This window comes from Aptenodytes patagonicus, chromosome 4 (genome assembly GCF_965638725.1).
Source record: "Aptenodytes patagonicus chromosome 4, bAptPat1.pri.cur, whole genome shotgun sequence".
Lineage (NCBI taxonomy): Eukaryota > Metazoa > Chordata > Aves > Sphenisciformes > Spheniscidae > Aptenodytes > Aptenodytes patagonicus.
The window spans coordinates 83031608-83052041 of NC_134952.1; the positions used below are offsets into that span (position 1 = coordinate 83031608).

Genomic DNA, 20434 nt, shown 5'->3' on the forward strand with positions numbered 1-20434 from the left:
TTTGGAGGGGAAGAGGAGAATTTGAAACGAAGGCAGCTTTTCACCGCTCATGGAGCGGGAAAGCTACCTACCGTTTTTCAAGTTAAGAACCCCGTAATACACGTGGGAGTGCACACGCGTATGCGTGCGCGCACACGTATTCTGGAGGTGCTGGCACGGTCTTGGAAGAGTAAAATCTAGGTCTCATCGTAGTTTCTTTCGGCTGGAGAGGCAGCAACAAATGTTAGCTCCAGTCCTCTGTGCTATTCCAGTCGTATGTGGCACTGTTAAGGGGAATACGTGTAACTGTTGCTTCAACTTTCCCAGAAGTAGGTTCTTCTGCCTGCCGGTTAGGCTAGTAACACCAGGGAAGATGTGCTGGAAGAATGTAAGATCACTTTCCTTCTCCTGTGGAACAGAAAAGCAGCTGCAACCTGTAGGTGCAAAGATATGCCCTCCGCTTTTAATGAAAATCTGCATCTCTGACAGAGGCTGAAACAAGCATCTTCCTGTAAGCCCATGCAGGTTAATCACCCATTGGAAACGAAGGTTGAAGCCCACTCACCCTGGCCAGGTAACTCATTAAAAGCCTGTCCGCAGCAGATGTCAAACGGACAGCGGAATTTTTTAGGACAAAATGCATTAGTCAGCATATTTGATTTGAAAATGCGTCTTTCATCATAGTCTGAATTTGGGTAATATTGCCAATAGTTTTAGGGTTTTTTATTTCAACCAGCCACTCCAGTTGGCTTAATTCAGCATTGAAGGGGCGCAGCATTTCGTGTGAGGAGCTCCCATCCCCTCCTTTTTATGGCTGTTTTCTCTACAGCGTATGTATACGTTATCTGACCATGCCAGCAGGTTTGACTCTTCTCAGCTAACCAGCCCGTGCAGGAAAAAAAAATAAGATTTCAGCTGTTCAGCTAGAATTCACGAAGTTGGGAGGGCATTGCTTTCCTCTATGTGCTTCTGAAATCTGCTGTGACAGAGTAACTCTGTCTGCTGGGTCTCTTGGAGGTAGGCGAGTGGTTATCAGTACGTGAATCGCTGTAGGTGTCGAAGGAGGTCACGCGAATGAATTGCAAGCTTTAGTTTTAAAAAAAACCCAACCCAACAAAACAACAACAACAACAACAACAAACCCTCACAAAAGATTGTTTCATAAAAAGTAAAAGGCTGCAGCTGCCTCTAACCCAGGCAGGCACTACTGAAGCATGTGGCCAGCATACACGCCGCGGGCTGTTCAGTCCTGGTGTTAAAAATCAGGAGCTCTCCAAGTATGCTCGGTAACAACCACAAACAATAACAAAACTCCTGCTAAAATGTTGGTGTTGAAGGACTAAGTTGCAGCTGTTTGCATGTGTGATAGCAAAGCGTGTTCCCAGCGCAGGCAGAGTTGTCAGGAAACCCCCCCACCGTGTAGGTACAAATTTAGTCTTCGGCTGTTTGAGTGGAGTGGGGTGGGAGGATCAGGGTCTCGGTGTGGGCTGTGGGTAGGGGCAGCGTGTAAATATATCACTTAAATATTATCGGACATCTGTTTTACTTACATAAATGTATTTTCTGGGATGTGCCAGAAAAGCAGCCGGCTGGAAGCTCTGCAGGCCGTGCCTCCACCAGCACTGAGGCACAACCCATCGGACGCGTCGTCCTTGCTACTGGCAGCAAACTGCAAGTCTCCTGTCTGCTTCTGTCGGCGACTCGGCTGAGAAAGGCACCGCTCCCTCCTGAACACCTTGCACCTCGCAGCTCCGTGAGGTTGGGTGACAGAGGCTCGAAGGGAGGGGGTGTTTTGCCTGCCTAGTTGGAACCAAAATTGGCACTGAGGCTGCTTACTCTGTGCTTATTAGATGCTGGACTTCCCCCCAGAACCGCTCCCTTGTACAAGCGGCTACACTCATGTCCAGTGAGATTATTTGTGGGAATTAGTTATGGTATTAGTCACCAAATCGGTGGTGCTCACAGTTCCATTACAGGCAGAAGAGATGTGCTGTCCTTAACTGAGAACTGTTCTTCTCTTGGGAAAGTCTTCCGAGAGTTTGTTAAATGTAGCAGTCCTAAATTATTCATGCAAAGCATCTCTTGGTTCAAGAACACTATTTTTTCCTTGCAGAGCAGCAGAGTTTTATTGGCTGTTACAGTTAAAACCGTATTTCCACCTGTTTAGATGTTGTGTGGTCACATATGCACATACACATGCACACCTCTGAAAGAAACTTTGTTATTTTTGAAGCAAACCAAAACAGTACCATTTGTTCCCTGAAGCATTGATACAAGTTTTTGAAAATTTTACAGATGGTCGAAGTACAAGTCTCTGCTTCTGTCTCACTCCATCTCATACTCCGTTTCCAAAGAGCAGATGGTGCCTATTGCCCTTACTGGGTCTGAATGGATTAGAAGTTTATACAGTCTTGTAGCACACCTCTAGCTGAATTTGGGAGGCTGTTTTCTTACTCTCCTTATGTTCTTAATTCTTACAGATGGCTCTAACAACATGAGGTTCAGAGGGTACACAAGACGGTATCATGGTATTACCAGCCTGGATGCAAAGGCCAGAACTCGCCAAACTCGTGCAGGTAATGACTGACCCAACTCACATGGGTATCGTCTCAGTGACGCTGTTCTCACAAAGACAGTATGCTCCTAAAGGTGTGTAGGATAAAATACTCTCCAGCTTATGGGTCATTCTTTGTGTGACTGTCTCGTGCGAGTCTACATTGGCAGCTCTACTGAGGGTCTTGTTAAAGAAAGGCAGCGACAGATTTCATTGCACTCCACGTGTTGATTATTAAAGAAGTAATAAATTCCTTTCTTCCCGAAGTTGGAGCGTGAAACATCTTTGCTATTAAGAGAATGAATCTGGGGGTCTGTGAGGTAGATGAGGCCTTTCCCGTTACCTGTCACCCAACCTGTGGAAGAAAGGATACATCTTGGTATCGAACATCACAGCCTTTGTATTATTTGTACTCAGGACTGTCTGCTTGGCACAGCCCACACTCTGTTAACGTCACTTCAGCGATTCCCAGTTTGCACCCATGTCAGCAAAAGCAGAACGCCAAGAGGTACATAATGAATATTTAATTAAATTAATATCCCAAAGAGACTTGTGTGCTACAGGTTGAGTCTGAAAGGTTTTATCCTTGGCTCTTAACCAAAGAGCTCAATTCTCCATTAGCTGAATAGGGGACCTTTTTTTAGGCTTGCCAATTTTAGGAAGGAAGAAGCGTGACAAAACCCACTGCCTCTTTTAGCGGTTCTCCTTTAGATGGTTCCACAAGACACATCCTTGCAGACTGGCTTTAGTCTAATTGGATGCAGATCACTCCATGGCATGAAGCTGTGGCGCACTTGGGAGCATGCGGCTTACGCGCTCTTGCTGTGATGCAGTGGAGAACAAAAGCACTGCTCAAGGCAAAAACATACCTGCACACACCTCCCTCACTTTACGTCATTTAAAGGCAGTACGTCCTTTATATAGCATATTCTGCAACATGAGAGAACACGCAAGAAATGAAGTTGACTGTGATAACAAACCTTGCAGATCAACAACAACGTCTGTTCCATTGGAGAACTCATAGGAGAAATGGCCGTAGGCCAGACCGTACTCCGTGGCTTTGTACTCATTCTTCACTACCTTCGTGTTATTGGACAGCTTCACAAACTCCCCAAGGATGTAGGGCTCCACGCTCACACATCCTTTTATAGTTCTGTCTTCCAGTATCTGAAAAGAGAGTGTTAACAACAGTCACGCAAGCAGAGATATGAAAACAAGGATGCTAAAGCTCCTCTAACTGAAGTCTTGTTTTTCCTCCTAGAACTTGCCATCGTAAGACGGATGGAAAGAGTCTTCATATTAACCCACTGCTGATTCAAAACACAGGCTGTTTAGATGAGGAGCTCACATTTAACTAGAACAAAGGGTGGTACAAGATCCAACACGCGGTCAGCCTGACAGGGCAAACTCCGCGAGCAATGAATTCTAGAAGTATCTAGTTTGTCCAGCAAATAGGAAACTTCTTTCAGGAGACTATGTCTAAAGAATAAGATAGAAAGCTGAAAAGATTTGGGTAAACCTGCACCTGGTCCTTCTTCAGTGTGTAAATAACCAGTGGGAGGGTTTTGGGTTTTTTTTTAGTCATTTCTACGTTCAGAGACTTGTAAGTACTGATGCCAGACTCTCATTAGGCCTTATTAGGGAGTGGCATAGAGCCAGATCTAGGGCCAGAATGGCTAAGAGAAACAGTAATATGCATAGCATGCTATCATATACCTACTCATAATGAAATGGCGAGTTCAGCGCTGCACTGTGGAGGGTAGCTCTCCATTTGAAACACAAGTCAAATGTGTTTGCTTGTATTTGAAACTTGTATTTGAAACACAAGTCAAATGGAAAATTAAGCATAAGAATAAAGAAAATAAGAAATAAATTTAAAAAAAAAGAAGTAATAAAAGAAGAATAAAGCAAAGATCCTTTACTTTCCCACTGGGGGCTGGATGCCAGCTTTAACCTCTGTGCCGGGTCACCCAGATGTGGCTCCTGCCTCTAACCATCAGGCTGGGTGGTGGCACAGCAGGGCCATTTGTCTCACGGCTTTGCATGCTGTCCTCGCAACCACCGTGCAGCAGAAAGAGGGCAGAAGCAAGACCTGTCCTGGCTACAGTTACCTGAAACACATCAGGCCAGTATGATCCGTGCGTTAAGAGTTGAGGGCATGTCTAATGCAGCCTCCTCAAACTCCACGTGTTCAGAACCGAGTAGGCAAACAAGCATCTCCCACAACCAAAAGCGGCTGTTGCTTTGGTTGAGTGCTGGGTATTTTAGCAGCTGGTTTTTGTTGTTTAAAGAGACTAACCCCAAAGTGCTTTTTCTTGAAACTTTTACCTTCAGGCTCCTTGTTTTTTCAACCCACTTGAGAGAGAGTAATTCTCGTGACTTTGCTGCCCCTTCTTCCCAGGCTCTCTCAGATAACTCCATACCTTGGCCAGCTCTCAGCAGCCCATCTCTGAGGCTGGACCATTGGGATGGAGAGACAGAAATGCTCCTCAGTGAGAGATGACCAATGGATCCGTGGCCTCACTGAAGCTCATGGCCCTGCCAATTCCACCAGCCTTTCTTCACCCGTCCACGTATGCTCAGCTGCAGAGAAGGCAACACGCATTCCCTTCTCATGACTGAGTACGGCCCGCACAGGTGGAGAGATACTGGTTGTGCCATCAGGGACAAGCGGAAAAGGAGCAGGCTTTTCCTGTAGGGCATGGATCAGTGGTGAGGTTGTATCATCAAGTTAATTGAACTGTGGTTTAAAGGTGTCCTAAGTCTATGCTAAGGGGCTGTTATTGAGGAAAAGAGCTTTTGTGATAGCCATTTGAAGGATGACTGAGCTGCCAGTGTGATACAGCCATGAAAAATGCAGGTCTCGCTAAGGGTAAGGATTCCTGTTGCCTCTGCAAAAGAGGTGGAGGGGTCTCAGGTGAACACTGTACAATTTTGATCATCAATATTTAAATTCAAAGTAGAACAGGCTCAGGGCTTCACGGATGAACAGGGGAAGAGACACCTGTATCTTGAGGTGACACTAAAACGAGCTTGGCTTCCCTAGCCTAGAGAACAGAGGCTATGAGGGGATGTTATTGCTGCTCCTTCCTTAAAACTAGCCCTCCAAGAAGTTGCAAGAAAGACAATAAATACAAATTGACTAATTTTAGGTTAGAAAATTAGCAGAAATTTTCCACACACCAAGAGAGCAGCTCTAGAATGATTTCTTATTGGAAGCAATGAAGGTTAAAACACAAAACACAACACGGCTGCTTTTAAGATAGGGCTTAATGAGTACAAAAAGGGATTATGCAGTGTTGTTGCCTGTGATATCAGGGTACTGGACCTGATGAGTCACGAGGAGGTCCTTTCCAGTCCTGTGTTCCTGAAATTCAGCATCATGCAGAAAAGGCCTCAAAGCTGTCCTGCAGCAAATCAACTTGTCTGCAAGAACCTCACTTGCTGGGTTCTAGTGAGGTTTAGACATTTTTGTGGTGCTCAAAATGGGTCCCTTTGCTGTTCAGATTTCATGACTACCCCTGAAAACAGATGTTCATATACTGTTAGATGATATAAAAGGCTGGGTAACTCCTGGGCTTCATTTACAAGGGAATTTCTGACTTCTAGAGGACACAGCATCTTTTCTGCCAGTTCACCCATGAACCTGTAGCTCTGCAGGTAAGTGTCTTCTGTCCCAAAATGAGCAAATGCAGCTACCAGGTAAGATCACATGAATGACAGTGTGTCATCTAGAGGTGGCTTAACTGCTAGTATTTTAAAATCAAAATTGACTTAAGACACTCTTCCCACCAATTCCTTTGTATTGCTTAGAAGACAGTTCTTACCAGGAGTACTGCAGATGGGATATAAAAGATTTGGGTAGGGACCTTCTGCTCGTACAGCCTTTTGTTGAATTCCGTCACATAGTACTGGGCAGTCATTTGCCGTTCCACGTCACTGAAATGATGAAGAAGTCCTTTTTCTTCTTTATATTCTTTCCCAACATACCTAAACAAAAAGAGAAGTGTTTGGCGTAGCCAGATTTGCAGCAGACTGCACTTGGGAAGCCCTACTTGTGAGACAGAAACATCACCACAAAGCAGAGCTTGGCTGTTCAGAGGCAAAGCCAGCTGTTGGTGATGCATTTAAAATGGCAGCAGTTAAAGTTGTGGGCTTTTTCTTTTATAGCTCTTACCGGCATAAAAGGCTGTACTGATCAATCAAATCCTAGGATGGGGGTTTCATAACACTAGAATGTTTAAAGTCAACTCTTCTTGACTCTGAAGGGAGACCCGACTTAAAATGCTGTTCTTAACCCATAATAATTCATAAGCTACTTCTAATAACAATCCAAAATCTGCAGTTAGCGGGTAGCAGAGCTCTCCTGGAGCAGAGGCCTTTATGAAGCAAATAGGTGATTTTAATCCTGCTTTCAGAGCAGATGCATCCATTGCATGAACCTGCTGCTAAACTTGAAGAAAAGCAACTGAAACACCTTTCTGCCTACAGGTATTGTGAGATAGACAGGTACAGATATAGATAGCTATATTGCTAATTCTCCAATGCAAAGCTAGAGGTCAAATAAAAAGCAAGCAACATTTAAGCTCCCATGAGATTATCCCAGCACAGACAAAGGTGAAGTCAGGCCTAAGAGTTGTCATGAGCAAATGGACACTGACATGGCCGTTAGAAGACAACAGTGAAGTAGCTTTTTCTTCCCAGAAATTAAAAAGCAGAGAGTTACATGGGGTGATGGGAAAGATTGCCAAAATGCCCAAGAGATTTGGGAAAGCCATAAAACATTCTTGCTACAGAAAATCAGTCAAAATCTAACCAAATGTAAACTAGGTTGAAACAGACTAAAGAAACAATCTTCTCCCACTGTGACTACGATTTCTGTAGTCGTCCAAGTAAAAACTTGTACTGTCTTCTGAAAATACTCGATAAAAGCTACCGTCTAACAAGGCACTGGACTAGCTGAATCATAGGTATAAGACTAATCTTACCAGACAGTTTTCATTCATATTTACACAGAAGTAGCATTGATAAACATTTTGTTTCAGAAATTGGTTTGGTCAATACCTTCCCAGGCTTTCTTCTTGGTGCAGGAAGTGTATCCAAAATGCACTTCTCTGTTTGCCTTCCTTTGCCACGTTCAGGTAGTCCCCAATGAATACAGCCGTTTCTTGGCCTCTCCAGAGGCCCGATTTCTTTGAGTATTTTAAAAGGAGAGCAGCTACAAAAAGAAAACACCACGAGTAGAATGGACAATTCCACAGGACTGCTCTAAGCCTGTGCTGAGGGATGAAATAACCAGCACCCAGGAGAGAAGATATCCAGGCTCCTCTGAAAGCAAAGTACGGGGCTACAACATATGTGCTAAGAGGTATCTAGGTGCAGAGTTGGATATTTTACATTAAGGACAAAAAATTGCTAAGCAGGCTTGAGACATGCAAGATGGGATGAGCCCTAAGTGGGTTTTACTTAATGAGCTCAATGAGGCAGCCTATAGTGGCGTGGCTCCTAGCTTCTGTATTTCTTAGTATATTGATCAAGTGTCTGCATATTAAGGTATGGCTGTTATTTCTGATTAATGTAATAACCATGATCTTAAATACACAGTTTGCAGGGATGAAATGTGGAATCTAAATGGGCGACAAAACCAGAGACTACTCCAGTAATGGGGTAGAAAGGGCTTGATGAACTGGCACAGGGAGGTCAAGCAGCCTAAATTATCTCTTGCATGAAGGGACTGAAGCATGGAGATGGAGCCCATTTCCATGAAGCTGTGACTGATGTGCAGATGGGTAAGAAGGACTAGGAGAAAATGGTTCAAGGGAGTGTTCTTCCACCGCTAAAATTCTTATACAAAAACTCATAAAACAATAAAAAATTAAGTCCTAATAAATGATGACTAAAACATTGTGTTAAAAAGCCTGAGTCAAGACTGTTCTCTGCGGGAGTACCTGTTGCTGTGTGAAAATGCCCATCGCTGTGTGGAAACTTACAGTATGCTTTACGAAGCTGTTTAGACTTAAAAATTCCAGTAGGCATCAGTCTCTGGACAAGCCAATTATGTTCTACCCCTGCCAGAAGCTGCATGTAATCACTGTCCCTCAGAAATCGAGCGTCAAGGATTTCTTCCTTCGTTCTCCCAGGCATGAAGATAAAACCACTTGCCCTTGGGTTCAGAAATGGACCTTCAGGGGAACTCTTGGGCATCTGTGCTGGTTTGTACCATGAACTCAGAGATGAACTGGATTGTCTCTTGCTGCTCACCATGTCCTGAGACCTTTCTTCATCTTCTTCAGTAGTGGCACAGCCAAACTGCTCCGTTATGGATACCTTTCCCCCCGAGGGCAAAGCTGTTGGTGCACTGGGAGTTGATTGATGCTCTGGAACAGATGCCGTAGGATAATTGTTTACTAAGTCTCCAATACTGATGAAGTCAAATTCAGTGTCATCTATTGTTTCTGCTTGGGTGTCAACTTCAGGCACTTCGAGAGATCTGTTCCCCACCACGTCAGATTTCCTCAGCCAGTCACGCACAGAGGAGTCGCTGGCCATTTTCGGCTCGATGCTCACTGATAGTACAGAAGCAACCCCATTCGTGGGGGGACGTGCGTCAAACGAGGGATCCCCTGTGCCATCTGCAGTTTCTCCTTCTGGGTGGACCCACGCAAAACGGCTCTGGGACCGGGACGCGGGGCCGCTGCCGCCCTCCCTGCCGCTGTCCTTGGTCCTGCAGGCCAGCTCCAGGCGGGAGGAGGACTTCTCCTCCTCCTCCTCTGGCCTGGTAGGAACAGAAGAAGGGGTGGAGAGGGAAGGAACTGCCTTGTTCACCTCCCCTGCTTTCTCTTCTGAAGAGCTCTTTCCACGGTGTCTTCCCTCCCGCAGCTCTTCTCCGCAAAGAGACGCCTTCTCTACCAGCCTCCCAGCTAGGGGCGCATCTCCCCCTAAGGAAGGCTGAGGAGATCCCCAACAGCTATGTAGAGGCTCTCGAGGAGAAGGATGCCAGGCTCTGGGAGGCAATGAGCGCAAGTACGCAGCTTGACCGTTTTCATCAGATTCTGTTGTGCAACATTGCTCTTCCGCTGAGCCCTTTTCCTGCTGCTGCCCTTCCCTGGGAGACTCTCTGCTGCTATTACAATTCAGTGCCTCCCAGCTGGAAGAGTAACTTGATTTTGACAGCTTGCACCAAGAGCTCTCTGAAGTAGTGGTTTGACTCCTGTTTTGCCATCTGCTGAAAACACTGTTTTCATGATTTATTTCTATTTCTAATGGCTCAATCTCTTCATCGAAGGAAATTTTTATCACATCAGAACCGATGTATTTATTTTTTCGGCCACTGAGTCTCTCCGAGTTACCTCCTGCTGTCGGTGAATCCAGCATTTTCGCAGCGCCTTTCCTCTGGTACGCTATTTCTTCAGTAGCACACACAGTGTCTATGTTTTTGGTTTCTGTTCTTAAGGTTGTGATACAAGCTCCCACTTGGGTTTCTCCCGGTGCGGTTTTATGAATCTTGCAAGTATTTTCAAACACTTCACACACTGACAGATGATGCTGAGAATGCTTGGCCAGGATTTTCTCAAAGTTGACTTCCCGTGGCAGGATAGGGTTTTCCACTGTGCCTTTGTAACTGTCTGGAACGTAAGACCTGGCATCAGAATTAGGGAAGCTTTCCACTTGCAGGCGATTCTTCACGGATGTGATCAGAGACATGATCTCTTTGGCAAGCATTCCTTTCTCTTCCTCTTCTGTAAACGAAGAGCTGTACGAATGCAGTTTTCCCATGGCTTCTTTACATAGTTGGCTCACCTCACGGAGTTTCTCACTCTCCCCATAGAGCCATCGATGCACTGTTGTGAGGCAGAAAGCCGCTTTCATAAAACTATGGAGCTCCTGCTTGCTGGTGACGGGACTCTCATTGTTCTTGGTGAGGAGGCCGATCTCAAAGGATTCTTTGGCTTCGGAGAGGTAGAACTTTCTCTTTTCTGGGGGACAGTCCTTGGAGTGACTATAGGACAGCAAACACACCCCACGGATGTTCTGGGAGGGGATGAAAGAGGAATGAAGGATTTAAAAACCTGGACTTCTGTCAGAGATAAATAAAGGGAGGAAAAAATATGCTTATTTCCCTTATACAATTTGAACCAAACATCGGCTCTAACTGCCGGCTGCTGTGTTTCCTGGAGGAAATAATCTTGCTCTTTTTCCTTTGAAATACAGCTGTAGTTATAGGAGAAGCAGCATTCCCAGATAGGCTTGAAAGCCCGTCCTCACTCTGTGGACAGATACTGCTTTCCGCTCATCTGCTTAGCTTCTGATTGGAGTTCAGAGCAACATATAGCATCATACCCACAACACAGACACAATACCCTGTGTGATGCAATGTTTGAAAGCCAGATTAGAGCCAAATTTAACAGCCTGGACTCTCCTCTTATACAAATAACACTTTCAGAATGAAGACTAATACTTACCACGGCTGTGAGGACAAACAGCGGGGTGTACTGGCTGTAGGCTGCCGCTAGTTTGCAGGCCTCAGCAGCTGATAATAAGCGATGACTGAACTCTCGGAGAAGGCTCTAGTGAAATCAAAAAAACAAGAGGGAAAACCTCATCTCAAAGGCTTTCTTTTCGAAGAGGTGGGTCTACCTGGTAAGCAACCCTGTTAGATTGAAGCAAGGCAACTTGGGATTTGTTTCTTGTCTGTTGTAGGTTCCCTGAGCTCTCTGAGACCTTTGAGTCTTGATAGAGCGGGACATCTATCTTAAACAACAACAGCCAGGTCTGTTTCTGCAGGAGCCTTTTTGCTCAGATTTACCATCGATGTGTCACTTTTTGACCCTATAAATATTCTATATATTACACAGACACAGACATACACACTCTGTAAATACTCTTAATGTTTTCTTTTTCCTGAGGCAAGGCATTCTTCCGTCTAGGTGCTAATGAACTTTTTCACAGGGAGCAATGGAAGTTTCTTCAGCCCTCTCAGCACAGGAGAGGAACTGGAGGAAGAACAAAGTGTGGGTGAATTTGGGACAACAACATAGAGTCCATCTGAAGAATCTACACACACAAATACCAAACCAAGTCTTACCAGGTCAATCTCAGCATTCGTTTTAAAACGTATGTAATCCTTCTCATTCATGGAAGCAAAGATGTCTGCCATAATACCCAAGGAAGTAGCAATTCCCTGAAAGAGAAATGGAAAGTTATCATAGGGTTTTCCCCCTTGTATTTTGAATTTTACTGCTCACAATAAAGCAGGTTCTGTGTAGAACATACCAGAAAAAAAACCACAACAAAACAAGATCCAAAGAGAAGCACTGCTAAGAAATTCAGAGACGTCATCTTGGTAGGTTTTTATTAATTTCAGTTTGCAGGAAGTGTAGCCTGGTGGATACGTATGAGTTCCCATGAGTGGCAGCTATCCCTATTATCACTAGCTCTAGGTTTCAACTTAAGTAGCATTGCATTTTCCTTAGCACTGCATTTTCCCAAGGTGCTGTTTGTGATAATGAAAGTGAAGTCTCGTGATATCGCCAAAAGCTGCATTAAGCCTTTGGCTAATCACATCTGGAAAAAGACTCAATCTGTTTTACCGTTGTTTTTCAGAAAAGACCACAGAAAGCCAAAAATAATATTTAGGAACTGGCCAGTTGATCCCAGTCTTTCTAAAAAATCCAGGGTGAAGATGTTTAGAGAGGTGACAGAAGTAATAAATACTCATCACGCATAGCCTAAGAAAACAAGCATCTTTTTTAACACACTTTCCTAGCTTATTGCACTGTTTAAAAATCAAATAAACAGAGTTGGACAAAAGTCTTGGTGTTGATACAATTGGGGTTTTTTTGGTAATTTGTAATTGGTTCTACAGAATCAATTAAAAAATAAGACATGAACATGTAACATATAGATCTATGAACTCATTGTCTCCCTCTGGAAGATTTGATCTATATGTGCTAGCTAAGGGTCTGCCCAGCTAAATAGTTAAGAACGCCATGAAGTACCTGGATGCTTTCCGCAAAATTCACTACACATCTTTGCTCCCATAGAAATGTTCTGAGCTTGAGGTCAAGCTTTAAGGTATGGCAGAGGAGAGGTGACGAGGTCTGGTTTTGTGGTGTATCTTATGCTGGGGTACAATTACAAAACTTCTTAAAGCATCACCCTAGGACTTGCAAGACTTAGGTTCACATTCCTGTTTAGCTACGGACACGTGGTGTGACTGTTGCTTCATCTACAGTGGGAAGATGGGTGCGGCCAAGCCTCACAAAGGTTTAAAGACAGATACGGTAGCTGTTGCAAGGTGTTCAGATACGGCAGTGCTGGGTAACATCCATCACCCACAACAGATAGTGTAGTGCAGCTCAGCAAATAGACATGCTTGGTTACTCGGGAAAAAAAAAATTAGCCTTAGTCCTAATAAATAAATAAAATCTACGGCTGCATTCTGGGATTAGTCTGTCCTTTTCAGGGGCACCTGTGACATCCTAGGTGACGGTTCACTTCAGATGATTCTGCTTAATGAAAACTATTACTTTCATTCCCTGCAGGAAAAAAGGTGTCCGTAAGTCTGTGTATGCATGCGGAAACAATGTGCAATACAGACTTCGGCTAGAATATTTGTCCTGCATGTTAACCTTGTCTGAGGTGCGTAATTGAAACATTATTGCTAGAAGACTTTTCTGAAGTAAACAAAAGCTAATCTGGAGTGATTATTAGACTGGCAAGAATATCCAGAGTGAAAAGGAAATACTACCTTTTTATCTGGTTGAGGAAGTTTGAAATATCCCACAATTGAAGCCCAAATCAACTCTGCTGCCTCATACCACATCCCTGAAAGAAATCAGAAAAATAGTCACTAAGCAGATTACTGCTACAGATGGCTTTCAATAGTTTATTTTACACCTCCTTGAGTCAGGAGCCCTCAAAACAGTATAAAACCATACCATGGCATTTTTTGCTTTGGTGACACTGAACATTTATTAGTTTCCTTTAGCTTTTGGATGTGCACAAACACACATTTTATGCTCATAAAAGACTTCAGCTCAACAGTCATGGAAGATGAAAGGTCACATCAAAAGCATAAAATTCAGGCTGTTGGCCTCAAGTACCAAGCCCTGAATACAGAAGCCCATCATGCTGAAAACAAGGGGTTTTCTTGTCTTGAGAGAGGAAATTGCTGTGACGTACCTGTGATAAACTACTGCATGCCTTTGGGAACAGCAAATTTGGGAAAAGCGTTAGCAAACATGGAGTAGTACAGGGAAAAAGGGAACAACGTTTCGGAATGCTCCTCGATCTCTGGTAAGATTAGTAATAAAGTGATAATTTCTAAAATGCGTTTGCTTGGTACGTGGCTCTAGGTCCTTGCTGCAAAGAGATGGGTGTACAACTCATCTTCTGTGGCTGTTACGGGCATCAGGTTCTACACAAGCTAAAACTTGGACGTATGCCAAATGTACCATTTTAAAGCTTGACTGCAAAGACAAAAAAAATAGGGGAAAACCTTGAGCAGACGTTTATAGAAAAAAGCCTTACCAAGCTTTTGCAGAATCTGTCCTCTGATTTGTAAGCAGACTGACTGAACGAGAATCCTATCGCTTTCCTTAGCGTATCGCCAGGTACCTGCAGAAAGAGTGGAAAAACTCAGTAGAGAATGACAAACGTTGCTGCCATTTTAAGCCTCTGAGGGTAACCTAAATCCCAGTAAATTGCCAGGATTCTCCCCGCTGAATTCAGCTGGTTTGAGTCAGGACTTACAGTCAGAGAGATGACAAAGTGACAGCGCATTAAGGAATGTAAGTAGACAGCTATATGGGCATGTAGCTTGAGTGACAGCTATTTAGAGCATAAAAACAATCTAAAAAGTGAAAGGTACCTCTCTTCTCTGAAGTAATAAAAAGTCATTGTATATAAACATTGTACAGAGTTCCACTAAAAAACAGTCAAAAGGATTAATATGGGATATCTTTGTTGTCACCAGTATATACAGCAGAGCCAAATACCTTTAACCATTAGCAAAACACATTTCCTTTTCGGATATCAGTATCTCATGAAGATTAAAACGAAAGTTTTCATGTTAACACAGTATGATTAGTTACACAAAGTCTTTCATTATCAAATCTATATTGGATTTCAGAATAGAATATGAAATAAAATCACTAAGCTTTCCTAAGTAATGTGAACATTTCACTGCAATTCTCAGCATGAAGTATCTGTTCAACAACACATCTTCAGTGTTAAACAAACAAGTATTATCATTGAATATTATGAAAATAATCTTAAAAGAAAAGCATAATCCCAAGGGAGATGAAATGCAGTGTTTTGCATAGCCAGTTCTATTTTAATAGTGATAGCTAGTATTTTGTTTAAAGCCCTCTTGCATGAAGGCCCTTCTTGTAGGAGAATCTCAGTTTCACATGAAAAACAAACCAACAAAACCCAGAACAGGCTTCTTAAATTTTCTAAGTTTCACGGTTGTAGAGAAACCTGAACGTATTGACTAAATAAACCCTGAAGGCTAAGAAAATGGAGAACAGTTATAAAACCCTAAAATATATTGACTCAAAAGCATAACTAAATAATAATTATGGATGTCTGTCAAAATTAATGAATTCTTACCATCAGAAATACTACACATCCCTCCAGATCTGAAACAAGCCACATGACCAGCAGTACAGTCATTTGACAGAAAGAAAAAAAAAAAGTAATTGCTACAAACATCATCAAAATGATGTAAGGAGTCATTACTGAGGTCAGATTGGCTGTATTTGAAACTTGTGTGACTGTTAAAATGAGCATCAAAAATCCCACCAAAATAGCAACTATGAAATTGGAAAAGGAATATATACGTACCTGTTGCTCCATTGTCATTAATAAGGCTGCTTAGGATATATTCTGCTTTTAAAAGTTTACCTGATTAAAAATAAAAAAAAAAAGATAGAAAATGAATATAAAAATGTATCGCGTGGCATGAAGTGAACAAAAATATTCATCAGTGAAAGCCCCTGCAAATTGTACTCTTCTTCCCAGCACTGTCAGTGTGTTGACACCTAGACTAAACTTTCCAATGAAGTATGCGCTGCAGATGCCACCTCCTGCTCAGGAATCTCTTTGACGCAGGCTATTTCACATATACAACAAACATTGCAGAAAACGCTGATGAGGCAACTGTTTCTAGCCAGACATTTGCTTCAGAAAACCTCATCGAGAAGCTGTATGATATTTAACCTGATACACCCTGATATCACCTGCACATAGATTTGTTGCTCTCAATAGTCATAAATGCACATGCGCTACATTCTATAATATGTGGTTGCACAGTGAGATGAAATTACGTGTGTATCTGTTTTACTTAACACAATATACATTCCTGGAAGAGTGCTTAATCTTAAGATGTGAGAAAGTCTTCCTCGAGTCAAGCTCTGGTATTTCTGTTGAATGTCTGTGCACGCTGTCTACGTTCTACAGTGCGCCTTCAGTGAACCGACCGCAAGGAGAAAACAACAGATACTTCTCCTTTACGGGGGAGGCTAAGGCTGCGCGTTGGTTTTAGAGTAAACCCAAGCCCCGCGGTGTAGGCAGATGGCTCCAGGCACTCATTTCTCGCTCTGCTCCTTCCCATGCCTTGGGCTGCTGCAGGATTCAGAGCAGGGGAGGTAGCAACAAGATCGGGGCAGGCACTGAGCTGCTGGCCACCCCACCGGTTGGGATTCCCTGCTCTTATTTCTCTTCCAGAAGCAAGCAGTCCAGTCTGCTTCCTTCAGCAACAGAGCTGCCGGTTTCTGTCCCAAGGAAACACGGGTTTTGGAAACCCATTTTGGTCTCACTAGGGAGTTCACCAGGAGGGGAAGCTCTGCAGATGCACCTCAAAGCCAGCTGACTTAACGTCCCACCACAGAAAGCGTAGCCGCAGGCTATGCTGCCTCCCTGTCGCAGGCTTGATGGGCTGCAGGAGACGCCTTAAGGTCTAATTTGATCAGCTTGATTCATGTTGAACCTTGCTTTCTGTCCCAATTGTCCAGCTGAATTCAAGAAGGCTGCTCCAGCCAGTGAAGCAGTGTAAGTGTTGGCTGAACTAGCTCATCAACTGGAGTGTGCCAGTACCCAGGCACCATGGCAATGGCAGCACAAGAAGTCCACAGCCACAAATAAAAATGGCTGTGCAGAGAACTCATAGTTCTCTTTTCTGCAAGTAAAATATTCCTCAATTGGGTTTTTCAGAGCAGGGTTGTCTGGCTTTGTTTTCTTCTCCCCAACGGGACAGTGGGAAGATACATTAAACATCCTTCAGGTGTTGCCCACGTTACAGGAATGATGGAATTTTTTTTTTAAAATCAGTTTATCCTCGCGGGGTTGTAAGCTGCATTGTTTGCATAGTCAAGTGGTCCCACTCTGAAAAAAAAAAGCAGCTGGGACAGTGCAGAGAAAATGCCGGGATTCTAATTTACTTTTTAAAGACCCTTGGTCAGAAGTATAGCAATTCAGATATCCCTGTTTGAAACCAGCAGGGAAGATTTGTTAAGGAACAAAAGCTCCAATTAGTATTTTCCACACCCTTTCACAATTTTCTCTCCTGCTTTTGGCTCTGAAACCCTTTATACCAGCCCCTTTGTGCTAGTGAGAGGAGCTGGGAGGGCTCAAGGGGGCTGGGAGTGGGCTGTGCGTTTGAAAAGATGGCACCGGGGCCGTAAGCATGTCATCCTCAGCAAGGGACAAAGTGTCTCCTTCAAAGTCAAGTAGTTCCTAATTGGGCTTGAGCTGAGAAAACGGAGCGGTACCTGTGTTGACGGAGAGGCGAGCCTGGCGGATGAGGACCTGAGGACCGATTGGCGTGGTGGGCTGCAGCCTGTGCAGACCCTTGGCAATCTGAAGAAGTTTGCTGGAGGCATCAATCCAATAGAGGAACCGGTCAATCAGGAACACAATGGCAGTTGCCGTCACGCAGTCCTTGACCATGATGGAGGCTTTCAAATAAACCTGAAAAGAACACCAGTGCCATAGGGCAGCCTGGGAGAAACCTCGCAAAGGCTCAGTGAACCGTCCACAGAAAATATTCAGCTTTAGTAACCCTCTGCCTCACGGTGCTGCCTACGTACCGTTTCAGAACAGATGGGATATCCTTAGCTATTTGCTCTAAGGTGGCTACACAGTTTTACAGCAAGTGAAGTACTGAACATTACGAGAAGCAAAAATTCACTAGCAATTAAAAGGCTGTCTCAAAATTTCTACTCACCTTATAATCTTTATGTTCCTAGGCGTTTATAGAATGGAGAAAGTCTTTGTGGCAGTGATCAGATAGGATTTATTATAACCGATAATTATGACTATTCCTGATCATGTTTTCATTTTTAAGATAGGAAGGTTCCAGCTGTTTATTTTGTTTGAGCAGTAGATATAAGTCCTAATTTTTTTTTGATCTTTCTAATTGTTGTTTAGTATTTGGAACCACATAATTTGGTGGTCTGTTAACGAATTTAAATCACGCCCAACAGATTACTAGCAGTAATAACAATTAATTCAAAAGGAGGACATGAGTCTGGAAAGACTGGAAATGGTCACGATAGCCATTGTCCCAGATGGAGCTCAAGCCATCCACTCCTTTGTACACCAGAAACAAGCAAACAGGCCAGGAGTCCAATGTTTTTGCCCTGCAGGTCATCTTTAATGACTACTAAGTCTGTATGAACTCTCTTGGACTCCCACAGCGGTTGAGCCATCACACTGACACGAGGAATCAGCTGGAGCTCCTGAGATAGCATGCTGTTAAGAGGACAGGAGGCCAGCAAAGACAGCCATGAGGAGGCACACAGCCTCATCGCGGTTGCGGAAGTCCACATGGACCTGGGGACATCTACCGAAAACCGACCCCTTCCCACGGTGGGCAGGGGTTGGTACTCCTGCCCGGTGGAGCAAGGAGGTGCTCCACACACTGACATCCAGGAGGTTCCCTTTTTGCAGGTTGGGGATAGGGAAGATGGCATCCAGTCATTGTTTCACTGGAACATCTGCCTGAAATACAGCCATCGGCCGTAAGGAAAGACCCATCTCTTCAGCTGTGGAGCCTCGTGGGTGCCCTGACCTGTCTGGTCTTCATGGCTACCAGCCGTTCAGCAGCCTCACGTTGCCTACGGAGAGCCCGGCTTCCTGCTGCCCAGCCTGGCTCCAAAACCTGGGAGCTGGCAATGGTCGAATACTGCTTTGCAGTCAGTCACAAGAGGAAAGAAAAAACAGAAAACACCTTAAACCATACAAAGCCTCCTCAGAAAAAGGACGCGTTTCTCATCTCACACATGTCAGCGGGTAACTCCACTCATGACAGAGTAAAAGCAACACAAGGGAGGGATGATCAGGCCCCACGGCACCATCAGAGGATGAGAGACTGCCAAGAAAACTTTGTCCAAATCCCCACTAAAACATCAAGTCTGACAGCTATCTCCCATTTTCGTCTTAGCACGAGCCTACTTCCCTTGCCTTCCTTGTGTAAACGCACAGGCAGAGCCAGAGAGACAGCAATGTCCACGAACCGCTTCAGACACCGCTCAGGCTTCTTGGACTTCTCCCCAGCCTCATTCCTATTCTCTTTGCTTTTACCTCAGAGTCCCACAATCTGACAACAAGACTTGTTCTTGATTTTGAGCAGCATAACCACCGTCTGAGGTGTACAGGAGAAAGCCCATGTCAAACCGTTTGGAGAAAAGCCTAGAGCATAACGCACGAAGGCCGGCTTGCAGCACCGATCCGTTGCAAGCATTTGCTAGCTTGTTTGCACTCCAGCGAGGGGGATTTGTACAAATTTCCTTTTTTTCCCTGAGCCCGAGTTGGATTTTCTAAAAGGATGGCACTTGAAAAGGATTCCTGGAGCCGGGCACGCACAGCTCCGCTTGTGCCGGCCAACAATGGAGGAATCCCCCTCTCCAAGCACCTGTAAACTGACACTGCAAACCAGCCATTCGAAATGCTCATCAACAGGCCATATATTTAAGCACAGAGCATCGCCTAATCTATTTTTTTTTCCTCCCCTTCTCCCTTTAATAGATTGGAGCACAAAAGCCTGAGAGAGGGTGACCTACCAAACAAAAGGGCCTTTGAGTTCCTAGGAAAAGTAGACTTGGAGGAGGATGGAAGGAATCCAAGTGGCCCTATTATTTCCACTTGCACTAATTAGACATTTTTCTGTCAGCTATTGAGCACTGCTGAGAGGCCAAACTCACTGAATTCATTTCTAAAGTGTTTACAGAAGTTTGCATCTGTTTGTGTCTCTTCAGGAGGAAAATAAGCACTTCAATAGCATTGTGGAAAATCTAAACGAAGCATCCTATTCTGAAGGGCTTGGCAGTCTTGCAGCTGCATAATTTAACTCTCCGCTCAATGCCGAAACCTCTTGTGTCCCTCTCCAAACCCAAATGGACACAAAATGTAGAAAAGTCAAGCCAGGGAGAGAAACTCGGCTATTTTTTTTTAAAAGGCAGGGCTGCATGCTGTGTGGCACACAGAAACACGGTTCGATGTCAATCTTTGCAATTACGTCCCCCCTGTTCCGAGCAGTACACCGAGAAATTAATACCCGCTCCTTTCATTCCCTGCCAACTCGTGTGGCTGGAAAATTCCTCAGCACCTACAGCTAATGCACCGGCGTGCCGGGCACGCACCCAAACCACGCACAAAGACCCTCCCCATGCCACTCTGAAATGAAGCGGGGGAGCGGCTCCCCGTGACCCAGCCCAGACCCAGGGAAACCCTATTGCCTTCCAAGATGTCACAGCCTACCCCAACACAATCAGAAACTCAGCGCCGCCCGCCGCAGCCGGAGACTTTGTTCTGCGTAGCGGGCTAGCGCCCTAAACAGATTTACTCACTTTCTTTATCGCTTTAAAGCCGGTGTAGGTGCATCTACACAGAGAGAGA

At 44.4% G+C, this 20434-nt stretch overlaps 1 protein-coding gene across 1 annotated transcript in view; it reads right to left on the reverse strand.

Moving 5' to 3' along the window:
* Positions 1 to 437: 437 nt before the first annotated feature.
* ALPK1 (alpha kinase 1) overlaps positions 438 to 20434 on the reverse strand; it is a 50319-nt gene continuing 30322 nt past the window's right edge. The window contains exons 4-14 of the mRNA XM_076337394.1: positions 17308 to 17506; positions 15383 to 15442; positions 14066 to 14152; positions 13284 to 13360; positions 11619 to 11714; positions 10996 to 11100; positions 8524 to 10564; positions 7598 to 7751; positions 6361 to 6523; positions 3514 to 3700; positions 438 to 2888 (exon numbers count right to left, since the gene is read on the reverse strand). Of these exons, the coding sequence (XP_076193509.1) occupies positions 2692 to 2888; positions 3514 to 3700; positions 6361 to 6523; positions 7598 to 7751; positions 8524 to 10564; positions 10996 to 11100; positions 11619 to 11714; positions 13284 to 13360; positions 14066 to 14152; positions 15383 to 15442; positions 17308 to 17506 (3366 nt within the window). The 3' untranslated portion in view covers positions 438 to 2691. The remainder of the gene's footprint in view (positions 2889 to 3513; positions 3701 to 6360; positions 6524 to 7597; positions 7752 to 8523; positions 10565 to 10995; positions 11101 to 11618; positions 11715 to 13283; positions 13361 to 14065; positions 14153 to 15382; positions 15443 to 17307; positions 17507 to 20434) is intronic.